Source organism: Gekko japonicus, unplaced genomic scaffold (genome assembly GCF_001447785.1).
Source record: "Gekko japonicus isolate JY-2015 unplaced genomic scaffold, Gekko_japonicus_V1.1 scaffold3029, whole genome shotgun sequence".
Taxonomy (NCBI): Eukaryota; Metazoa; Chordata; class Lepidosauria; order Squamata; family Gekkonidae; genus Gekko; species Gekko japonicus.
In genome coordinates, this window is record NW_015164754.1 from 172,430 (window position 1) to 183,674 (window position 11,245).

The 11,245-nt window shown below is 43.3% G+C and overlaps 2 protein-coding genes across 2 annotated transcripts; both read right to left on the reverse strand.

The window, feature by feature from the left end:
• Nucleotides 1-1,101: 1,101 nt before the first annotated feature.
• LOC107109100 (olfactory receptor 10G6-like) lies at nt 1,102-2,028 on the reverse strand. The gene has a single exon (XM_015409670.1). It carries the CDS (start codon nt 2,026-2,028, stop codon nt 1,102-1,104), a length of 927 nt encoding a protein of 308 aa, XP_015265156.1.
• A 4,649-nt stretch (nt 2,029-6,677) lies between these two features.
• On the reverse strand, nt 6,678-7,604 carry LOC107109101 (olfactory receptor 10G6-like). Its single transcript, XM_015409671.1, has one exon. The coding sequence runs from the start codon at nt 7,602-7,604 to the stop codon at nt 6,678-6,680; it is 927 nt and encodes a 308-aa protein (XP_015265157.1).
• Nucleotides 7,605-11,245: the final 3,641 nt, after the last annotated feature.

Here is an 11,245-nt window from a genome sequence, read left to right on the forward strand (position 1 = left end):
CCATGAAGCGCAACTCCCCTCCCTCCCCCCGTCACTGCAGTGCAAAATGCCCCCTCAGTAGATAAGGGGCCCTTGCGAACAACATGGAGGGGTCACTCAAAGCCCCAAACCTCTAGCAGGTGGGGTCCCATGGAGCCTACTGACCACACATCAGGCCGTCTACCTGGAATAACTCTGCATAGGTGTGTTACATTATGTCCGAAGACCCTTCTCTTGCTTGAGCCTGCCTGTTTATGAAGCCAAATTTTGTCTATCATACAATGCCATATAATGTTATAAAATCTGTCAAACAGTTGCCTGTGCTGGAGAGATGTAGCTCCCGTTACAGCAAGCAAACATCCCCATATTTCTTAAATGGTATGCTTGTCATTTCTTTGAAAGGTTTTTTTTTTGCAAAAAAATACTTTATTTAGAAAACAATGATATTATTACAGGTATACAGGAAAGCAATAAGAAATATTTAAAAAACCAGAAAAAGACAATTTAGGTACAGCTAGTCAACAATAATTCAAATTAAATTACATGCAATATACTAGTTAGCTATCAAATAAATGCTCAACGAACTACATTAACCTGATTGTTCACTCTGCATCACTTGCCTCTTCTGCAACTCTTTTTCCCATTCTTATTACCATGGCATCCCACATTCTAGTAGCTGTCTCAACATCTTGATGTAGGTGTTTTCTAAATGGAGCAGATAATATCCCATGAAAGCTGTCTACAGGTCGGGCTTGACACTGCGAGTTGAACAAGATGTAAATTTACAGCTGGCACTAGGACCAATGTTCCCTCTAAGGTGTGAAGTCTTGTGAGCAAAAATTCTGCTTTGTGAGCGACTGGCATTAAAGTTGCGAGCAAGCAAGTTGGCTGCTGCAGAAATCAGTCGGCTCTCCGTCCTGAGCTAAGACAAAAATGTGTGAGCCGGAGGCTAAAAAACTGTGAGCTAGCTCACACTAACTCAGCTTAGAGGGAACACTGACTAGGACCTGCAACCACGGTGTCATCCCTTCACACAGTAAGCTCACCTCACAGTGAAATAAATGTCCGTTGATTTGTGCCCATGGCTAGGGAGACAGGGAGCGTGGATGGATTAACTTGCCTTTACTTAGGATTCCCACGCCATAGTTTTAAGAGAACAGCCTTCATTTCTTTATTCCTGAGTGTGTATATGGCAGGGTTCAGAAATGGGGTTATGGTGGTGTAGAACATGCTCACCACAGTATCCATGTAGTCCTGCGATCCTGGCCTCATGTAATGGAAAACCACTGGCACGTAAAATATAATCACCAAAGTAATGTGGGCCGTGCACGTGGAGAAGGCCCGGCGACGCCCTTCGGTGTCGTTGATCCTCAAGATGGCCAAGACAATATACACATAGGAAGTCAGGATCAGGAAGAAACAGGTCATGGCCACGAGGCCAACATCCACCAAGATCACCATCTCGTTGAGAGTTTTGTCTGTGCAAGCCAGCTTCAGTAGAGCGGGATTGTCACAGAAGACATAGTCAATCTGGTTGCTCCATCCGTAGGGCAGTCGTAAGGTGACCGTTGTCTGCAAGGTTGAATTCAGGCAACCTGCAACCATTATGCCCAAACAGAGGATGAGGCAGACCCTCCAATGCATGATGCGGCTGTAGTGGAGGGGCTTGCAGATGGCGATGAAGCGGTCATAAGCCATCACAATGTAAAGGAGACTTTCGGTGCACCCCAAGAACTGTAAAAAAAATACCTGACACATACATTCTCCAAAAGAGATGATTTTCCCACCAGGGATGAACCCTGCAATCACTTTAGGAACAACAACGGAGGAGAAAGCCATATCTAGGGTGGACAAGTGGCAGAGGAACCAATACATGGGCTTGTGCAACTGGGAATGAGATGCCACCACCCAGACAATCAAGGAATTTCCAGAAAGAGTCAGAATATACATAGACACAAAGAAGAGTAACAGTGGCACCTTCAGCTCCTTGGGGAATGGGAAGCCAGAGAGGACAAACACATCAGGCGCTGTTTGGTTTGGGCACTCCATCCATGGAAAATGTATCGTGGGTAAATGCCCACAATCGTTTTCTGTTTCTCTTCCAGTACAAATGTAGGATTAAAAATCCAGTTACAAATCCTAGGATTACAATTCCTATCTACACATTCTTATATGCAAACGTGGGTTATCTGCACAACCATGCACAAGGCATTCTGAACAGTCTGTGAAACTGACGGCCATTCTAGCTTGGCGTCCTCCAGAACCTAACATTCATTTAAAAGGTGGTTGCTTGAAAATAAAATAAAATTGAGAAACACTGAGTTTAAAGGAAGTGGATGAGTGACAGACGTACCAAGAGTACTCAGAACTATTGAGCAATGAGACTATCTCACATAGTCATGAATATGATTGTCAATTTTAGAGTCAAAGTAGACCCTGCAAGAACCCTTTCCCCTAAAGGAACAGATTCCTGTTTTGTCCTGCAAATGTCCCTTACCCTGAAAGGACCTGTATATGCAGGAGCAGGAAAATAGAATCGATTACCCACATCTTGCTTAGTTGTGAATTCTACAATAAAATACGGGATGTCCTAATCAGCCCCCTTTGATCAATAGACACAGCTGTCCAAAAGAGGGACTAGTATCCTTTCTTCTATCAGATCTCCGCCCTCACATCATGTTTGTAGTGGCGAGGTTTCTTTATTGCTATGAGGGTTCGAGAATATAAGGTTAAAGCTCTGGCAGGATGACTGTCTTTGTATATTTAAAACCTGTGGTTCCTATGTTTTTGTTGTTCTCTTTTGCATTCTATGCCAATAAAGGTTTTGACTGACTGACTGCTTTGTCCTCACATATGCCATGTAGACACACTCTCAAAATAAAGGGACAGTGCCCATGTTTTAAGGTTCCCTCTCCACTCATTTACATTTGGTATACTGTTGACGGCTAATGACTGGGAATAGAATTCAGAAATTCTGATTTTGGGAGCCTTTTCCGAAACTTGCTAGACATCAGAATTCGACAAGAGGATCCAGACATAAAACCTGCATTTCACTCCCATAACATTTTTGGCATGCCCCTTTAAAGACTACTTAAATTTGAAATGATAAGTTTGAAATGATCTTCATAACCCACCTCAGCAAGGACATGAATCCAACTTGAATTGCCCACTCTTGTTATAATGAATATTTCAGTGAGGTGCCATGGCTGCTACAGGATTTCTAACACTCTCTCCTAGAAGAACTGGTAGAAACCACTGACGGATTTTTGAGTTTCATAAGACACCACAGGCTACAAGCGCTTACTTGTTACTTGCTGACTTCTTAACAGTTCAGTTTGTTCCACCAATAAACTTATCCGAGATTTTTATCGATGGAAGATCTGGTTTCCCACTGACTAATGTGAGTTAAGCTTCTGCAAACACGTCTTCCTCAAGCTCAACATCTGAAAGTGAAGCATCTTGGATAGGAGATTCTGAAGCAAAGATTTCCTTCTAGAATGGCACCAGTGCCCTCTGTCGCCCCTGCCAGAGAACAAAGAATCCTGTGGCTTCTTGAAGACGGTCACAGATTCTGGCAAATGGACCACAGTCTATTTGGCCAAATTCTTTTCTTGGTTCTTCTGCTGTTTCATTTCTTTGATCTTCAGTCAAGATGTTGCTTTACCCTTTCGAATCCATGTCTTCCAAATGTTTCAGTTAGACGATGATGATTTTGCTTGCTGCGTATTTTCACTTAAGGAGAGATTGCTATTAGCTCTTAACTCTTGCACCTAGACAACCTGGACAGGTGGATGCATCTAAATGGAAGTTCTTCATCAATTCAGGTACACCCACTGGTAGGGATAATGTGTTGGCTGAGTGTTCTCCACCACCGGGAATACATACTACTTTCTCCTAAGACTTAAATGATTTTATCATCTGCATGTCCCAAGCCTCCACTCTACGCTTTCTCCCATGTGTCCTCGTGGTCATGTCCCTATCGAGAATTGAGATGTTTCATCTTGTTATCAAATGACTTATTTGGAGGAAGTATATTTTGTTTGCTAGGGTAATTTTTTTTTGTATGAATAGACTCCTGCAGTGGTTCTCAAACTTTTTGAAGTGGTTGCTCTTTAGGCTTGCCAACCTCCAGGTGGGGCCTGGGGATCTCCTGAATTACAACTGATCCCCCAGACTACAGAGATCAGTTCCCTAGAGTAAATGGCAGCTTTGGAGGGTGGACTCTATGACATCATATCCTTCTGGGCTCCCTCGGCAAACCCCGCCCTCCCTAAACTCCAGCCCCAAATCACCAGGAATTTTCCATCCTGGAATTGGCAACCTTCTCCACTTCTTACTATACTTTTTGGGACCCCCCTTGCAAAGTAACTCAATTCTTTGTTCCACACTCAGCAACATAAAACAAGGGATCTCACATCGATCAGTGCTGAACAACTTTGTGTTTTATATCACATTTTTTAAATTTATAAATATATATTTATAGGTATAGTGTTCTTGAGTGACAGGCTGTATCTCATGGGTATTTCGAACATGCCTCCCGAACTTTACCCTCTTCCTTCTATTCTGGGCTGGCCTTTTTGGCAAGAGAGCGGCAACCTGCCTTTCAGTCCTGATCCACAGTTTGAGAACCGTAAGCCCTTACGGCATTTCCTAAGCTCCCCAGCAATGGCACAATATTTTACCCAGTTATGTATGTACATAATTTATTTGCCATGATGTGGGTGGCCCAGGCTAGCCTGATCTCTTCAAATCTCAGAAGCTAAGCAGGGTCGGGGCTATTTGAGAGCCATAAGCCCTTACGACATTTCCCAAGCTCCCCAGGATTGGCACAATATTTTACCCAGTTAATTTATTTTACCCAGTTATGTATGTACATAATTTATTTGCCCTGATGTGGATGGATGGCCCAGGCTTGCCTGATCTCTTCAAATCTCAGAAGCTAAGCAGGGTCGGGGCTGGTCAGTAAATGGATGGGAGACCACCAAGGAAGTCCAGGGTAGCAACACAGAGGCAGGCAATGGCAAACCACCTCTGCATGTCTCTTGCCTTGAAAACCATAGGGGGTGGCCCTAAGCTGGCTTGATAGCACTTTTCACCACCATTTAATTTATTTCCTTTATGCTCTGCCTTTCTCTCCAATGGGGACTCAAATCCACTTACATTATTCTCCTCTCCTCCATTTTGTTCCTCAGAAGAACCTGTGAGGTGAAGCTGAGACTTGGTGACTGGATTAGGGTCTGTTCCCGCTGGTGGACCTCCAGATGGCACCTGGGTTTTGGCCACTGTGTGACACAGAGTGTTGGACTGGATGGGCCATTGGCCTGATCCAACATGGCTTCTCTTATGTTCTTATGTCCCCCATGACAGAGTGAGGATTTGAAGCTGGAGTCTCCCAGATCCTAATCTGACACTGTAATTACCCCGCCCCGCTGGCTGGATAGGAGGTGGAAGAGAGTCTTCTGTACCTCAGGATCCACAGAGCCAGTTCGATAAGGTAAGGTCACCATGGTTTGGCAACATTTGGGCTAAACTCTGGTATTGTGTTAAACAATTTTTTTTAAAGACAAACATAACATAAAATGAGGGTATCCATTACCTCCTTTCTTGTTTACAAATCTCTTACCTTACAAATCTCTTACCTGAGCAGAACATAGATCTTGTAAAATCCACCCTAAATCACTGTATAATTCTCTTGCAAATACGTAAAAATAAAGTTTTAATATCCTTAAAGTAAATTATGAGTCCATATGCTTTATTTATTGTATTCTTCAATTCGCTTGTAGAGTTTTGACCAAGTATTTTCAAAGATTGTCTCTGGTTGTCCTTTCAGAATTAGAGTTAATTTATCCATTTCAGCAGTTTCCAGCATTTTATTTACAAGTTCTTCTCTCGAGGGTATTTCCTTTCTCCGCCAGTATTTGGCATAGAGTATTCTTGCCACTGTTATTACATGAATAATAAAATAAAAATCTTGGCTTTTTACAATTTTCGGGTATAATATTCAATAAAAATAATTCTGGTACATAAGATTTTTTAACATTTTTTGTAAAATTTCATGGATCCAGACCCAATATTTTTTCGCTTCATCACATAACCACCACATATGATAAAAGGATCCAATATTATTTTGACATTTCCAGCATATATTTGATACTTAAGGATACATCTTTGCAAGTTTACCTGGGGTAATATACCATCTATGCAACATTTTATAAATATTTTCTTTATATGAAATCGCTTTAGTAATCTTTACATTTCCCCCCCACACCTGAGCCCATTGCTCCAATGCAATACTGGGACCCAAGTTTCGCGGCCATTTTACCATAGAGTTTTTCACTACTTCGTCCTGGGTCTTATTATCTAGCAATAATGCATACAATTTCTTAATTTCTCATCAGAATGTAACAATATCTTATCCATTTCTGTTATATTTGGTATTGTGGATGCCTTGAATTATTATTATTATTTTTTAAAAAATATATTTTAATCTATGTTTTGTTTGTTTTATTTGTGCCGTGCATTTCTCTCTAATTCATGCCCTCCATTTTGAAGTGAACTGGATGCAGTTCTACAGTCACTGTGACCACCTCCCCAGCTCCACTCTGATACTCAGCCTGATCTACATTTGGTGAAACCAAATTGAGTTGATCTGTGATGACAGCTTAGGGCAGAACCTAGCCATTCAAGCAAGGTGCTGTTTAGTTGGAATTCCCAACCCGCAGTTTTGACAGAGCGGCCTTCATCTCTTTATTCCTGAATGTGTAGATGACAGGATTCAGAAATGGGGTTATTGTGGTATAGAACATGCTCACCACATCATCCATGGTGCCCTGAGATACTGGCCTCAGGTAATGGAAAATGACTGGCACATAATAGATTACTACCACAGCGATGTGGGCTGTGCAAGTGGAGAAGGCCCGGCGACGCCCTTCACTGCTGCTGATCCTCAAGATGGCGGAGACAATATAGACATAGGAGGTCAGGATAAGAATGAAGCAGGTTATGGCCACCAAGCCAATGCCCACTGCAATCACAGTCTCATTGAAAGTTGTGTCTACACAAGCCAGCTTCAGCAGGGCAGGGATGTCACAAAAGACATAGTCAATCTGGTTGCTCCATCCATAGGGCACTTGAAGGGTGAGGATTGTCTCGAAAACTGAGTTGAGGCAGCCTCCCATCATGGCACCCAAAGAGAGGATGAGGCAGACTCTCCAGCGCATGATATGGCTGTAGTGGAGGGGCTTGCAGATAGCAATGAAGCGGTCGTAAGCCATAACAGTGTAAAGGAGACTTTCAGTACATCCGAGGAAATTAAAAAAGAATACCTGACACATACATTCTCCAAAAGAGATGATTTTCCCACCGGGGATGAACCCTGCAATCACCCTGGGGACCACGACGGAGGAGAAAGCCATATCCAGGATGGACAAATGGCAGAGGAACCAGTACATGGGCTTGTGCAACTGGACGTCAGATGCCACCACCCAGACGATCAGGGAATTTCCACAGAGAGTCAGAGTGTACATAAGCAAGAAGAAGAGTAACAATGGCACCTTCAGTTCCTTGGGGAATGAGAAGCCAGAGAGGATAAACGCAGCCGGTGCTGTTTGATTTGGACACTCCATTAGCAGAACATCTATAGCAGGGTCATTGAAGCAGCGTCAGGAAGCCTTTGTTGTTCCTTTCCCAAAGCAAGGGCAGGATTACAGTTCCTGTCCGAACATCCTTTCACAAAACTGCAGGCTATCCACATGAGGATACCTGCGGAGTCTTATGTGAAAGGGACACCCTTGCTAGCCTGAAGACCCCCAGAACTTAACAGTGTACTTAGAAGGTGCCAGAAGTCAATAAATTTGAGAAAACTGGAGACACACTGAGTTTAAAGTAAGTGGACCAGTGCTAAGTGTACTGATGTCACATAAACCATTAGACCAATTTCTTAATCAGACTGCCCTGACCCAGATAACCCAGGATAGCCTCTCGCCAGATCTCTGAAGCTAAGCAGGGTCAGCTGTGGTTAGTACTTTGATGGGAGACCTCCAAGGAAGTCGAGGTTTGCTATGCAGGAGCAGGCAATGGCAAGCCACCTTTGTTTGTCTCCTGCCTTGAAAACTCTACAAGGTAGCCGTCAAACAGCTGCGACTTGATGGCACTTTCCAGTTAGACATCACAGTCCTCACATAATCTGGAACTGATCTTGGAATATAGAGTCAAAGCAGACAAACTGCTAGATGGAATGGTCTCCTCCTTATATTATGTACAAAGATAACCTAAAAAATAAAGGAACAATGCTCATGTTTTAAAGTATCCTCTCACCCTATTTAAGTTATGTGAACCGCTTTCTAGTAACAATCGGGAATGCGATTCAGAAGTCCTGATGTTTTGGCCTTTCTTCAAGCTTGCTGGGCCACTTCAGGAGGGCTTATACAGGAGAATACCAAAACTAGCTTCTCACTCCCCTAATATTTTTCGCATGCTTCTTCAAAGACTTAAGTCCACCTTCATAACTCGTTGAGGCTGTAGACCCAACTTTAATTGGTCAGTTCTGTTGAAATGGTTATTTTAGCAAGGTGTTATGGCTTCAGTAGAATTTCTAATTGTCTGTCCTAGAAGGACTGGTAGAAAATGAAGGGTCATCATGTAATAAGATACCGGAGGCTACCAACGCTTACTTGTTACTTGCTGGCTTCCCATCATTTCAGCTTGTTTCACGTATCAACTTATAAATTTAAATACTGATGGAATATCTGGCTCAGTAATGTAAGTCAAGCTTCTGGAAATACATCTTCCTCAGCATCCTGAGCACAGGTGGTGGTGGAGCCAAGATTTCCTTCCGGGAGGGTGCCAATGGTTGTGGGTTGCAGTCAAAACAGCAAAGAGTCTTGTGGCTTCTTAAAGACAGTTACATATCATGGCACGTAAAGCAGCACCTACTTCACCGAAGTCTTTTCCCTCTCTTCTTACTTGATTCTTCCACTGCTCGCTTTCTTCTTCCTTCTGTAGATTTGTTTCTTTACACTTTTAAACCTATGTCTTCCAACTGTTTTAATCATGTAATGAAATTGCTTCCATCACATTTTCTGTTAAGAAGGAAGTCTGTAAAGGGAAGACTGTTTTGCACAGACAACTCAGGCAGAGTGATATATGTAGGTCCCCTTTAATTCAGGTTCATCTGCTGCTAGGAATGATGTGTTGGATGAATGTTCTCCACCAACAGGAACATGTTCTACTTTCTCATATGTCTTTATAGAGTTTCATCATCTGTGAGTCACAAGCTTCCACTGTGGTCATTTCCCCAAAGTCTTGCAGACATGTCCACTGGTGACAATTAAGATGTTTATGACGAACCCTTTCCACTAATTCCAGTGAGTGTTGTTAAATACACTGTTTGGAGGAATGGTATGTTTCTGTTTGCTACAGAGAAAAAGAAAACCTGCTAAATGATTATCTATAGCCTTTTGTAAGCTCTCCAGCTTTGGCAAAATTACCTAGCCAGTGATCTGATCAACTGACACGGAAAAACACTTAATAACATCTAAAACATCTATGGAGGGTTCACACAGCCAGCTCAACTTGGCGAAGTCACCATGGGGGGAGCATCGCTGGGGCTATGCTCTGGTTTTGGGGTGCTTTAAACATCTAAAACATCTATGGAAGGTTCACATAGCCAGCTCAACATGCCTTACCTTCTGCAGTTCTTGAGGGCAAAATGGTGTTATGGTTTAATGTAGATGTGTGGTTCTGGTAAAAATGATTTATTTCCTCCCCACCTTACAGCCAAACTAGATGTTACTTCTTCCATGAGTTCACTACAGGAGGTTAGAACCACACTACAACCGCAAGTCCCAGTGGTAACTGCAGTGTAAAAAGAGGACATGGACTCAATTGTGATAGCAACCACAGTGCAAGAGGAGGAGGGACTGTCACCTCCCCCCAACACCATTTTTGGAGGCCAAAATGGCCTTTGGGCTGCAGGGGCGGGTGTTGTTTGCCCCAATGGGAAGCTGCAATTGCAAGAATTCAGTGCGCCTGCAGCCTCCTGACAGAGTGATAATGCCCCCTGCAGCTCCCATGTTGTTTCAACCGCCGAAAATGGCATGTGGAGGGCAGGCAGGAACGTCGCCCCACACCCTGTGTCCCAGTCCTCACCAGAAGTAGGTCTGTCACTGCTTTCCAGGACTTATAGCTGCAAGTCCCCTCAGTGAAATCTTGCAAAAAAGTGATGTCTAGTTTAGCTCATAGTATTGAGACCAGCTACAATTGACACGTCTCATTCTGATGCTCAGCTATTACCAAAGCAAAGGCTTTGAGTGTCACCATCACATCAAAATGTCAGTATCCACTACTAGAACTGCAGTGTCGCATGGGATGGGATGGAGGATTTAAAAGGCCTCTGGGTGTCTATACATAAAAATCCAGTGAAGGAAGTTTTGCACCATTGTTGCGTGACCAAGAATAGCCCTTTGGGGAGTTGCGAGTCAGTGTCAGTTCCAGGTTTTTTGGGCCCCCAAACCCCATCCGCCCTAAGCTCCAGCCCCAAATCTCCAGGAATTTCCTATCCTGGAGTTGGCAACCTTCACCCACTTCTTACTCTACTTTTTGGGACCCCCTTGTAAAGTAACTTCATTCTCTGTTCCACAGTCATCAACAAAAACAAGGAATCTCACATCAATTAGTAGTGAAGAACTTTGTGTTTTATATCACATTTTTTATTTATAAACATACTAGGAATAAGGCCCATTGTGGAAATAAATATGAACTCTAGAAAGAGGCTCTGGGCGGGTGCCCCGGCCTTAAGCACTCAATTTCAATTTGCTGTGGTGACCTCAGTAGGGTATAATGACACCAAGTCCACCATTTTCTCCAGAGGAACTGATCTCTGCTACCTGAAGAACAGTTGTAATTTTGAGTGATCTCCAGCCCCCACCTGGAGATTGGCAACAATGGTTCCCCAGGTGGGAATGGCTGGTTTGGAGGGTGGAGTCTATGGCATTGTACCTGTCTGAGGTCCCACCCCTCCTCAAACCCCACCCTCTCCAGGCTCCACCTCTCGAATCTCCAGGAATTTCCCACCTGGAGTTGGCAACCCTATCTCCTTCCCAGCCAACCATCAACATACTTTGATCTGCCCCTCTGACTTCAGCTTTCCATCTCCTCCCCCCTCCCTCCTGGGGAGCAGTTGTAATTCTTTTTTTCCTTTTCCCAATATTTTTATTAATTTTGCAACACAAAAAGAGACAAACAACAACAATACATAAACATCAAC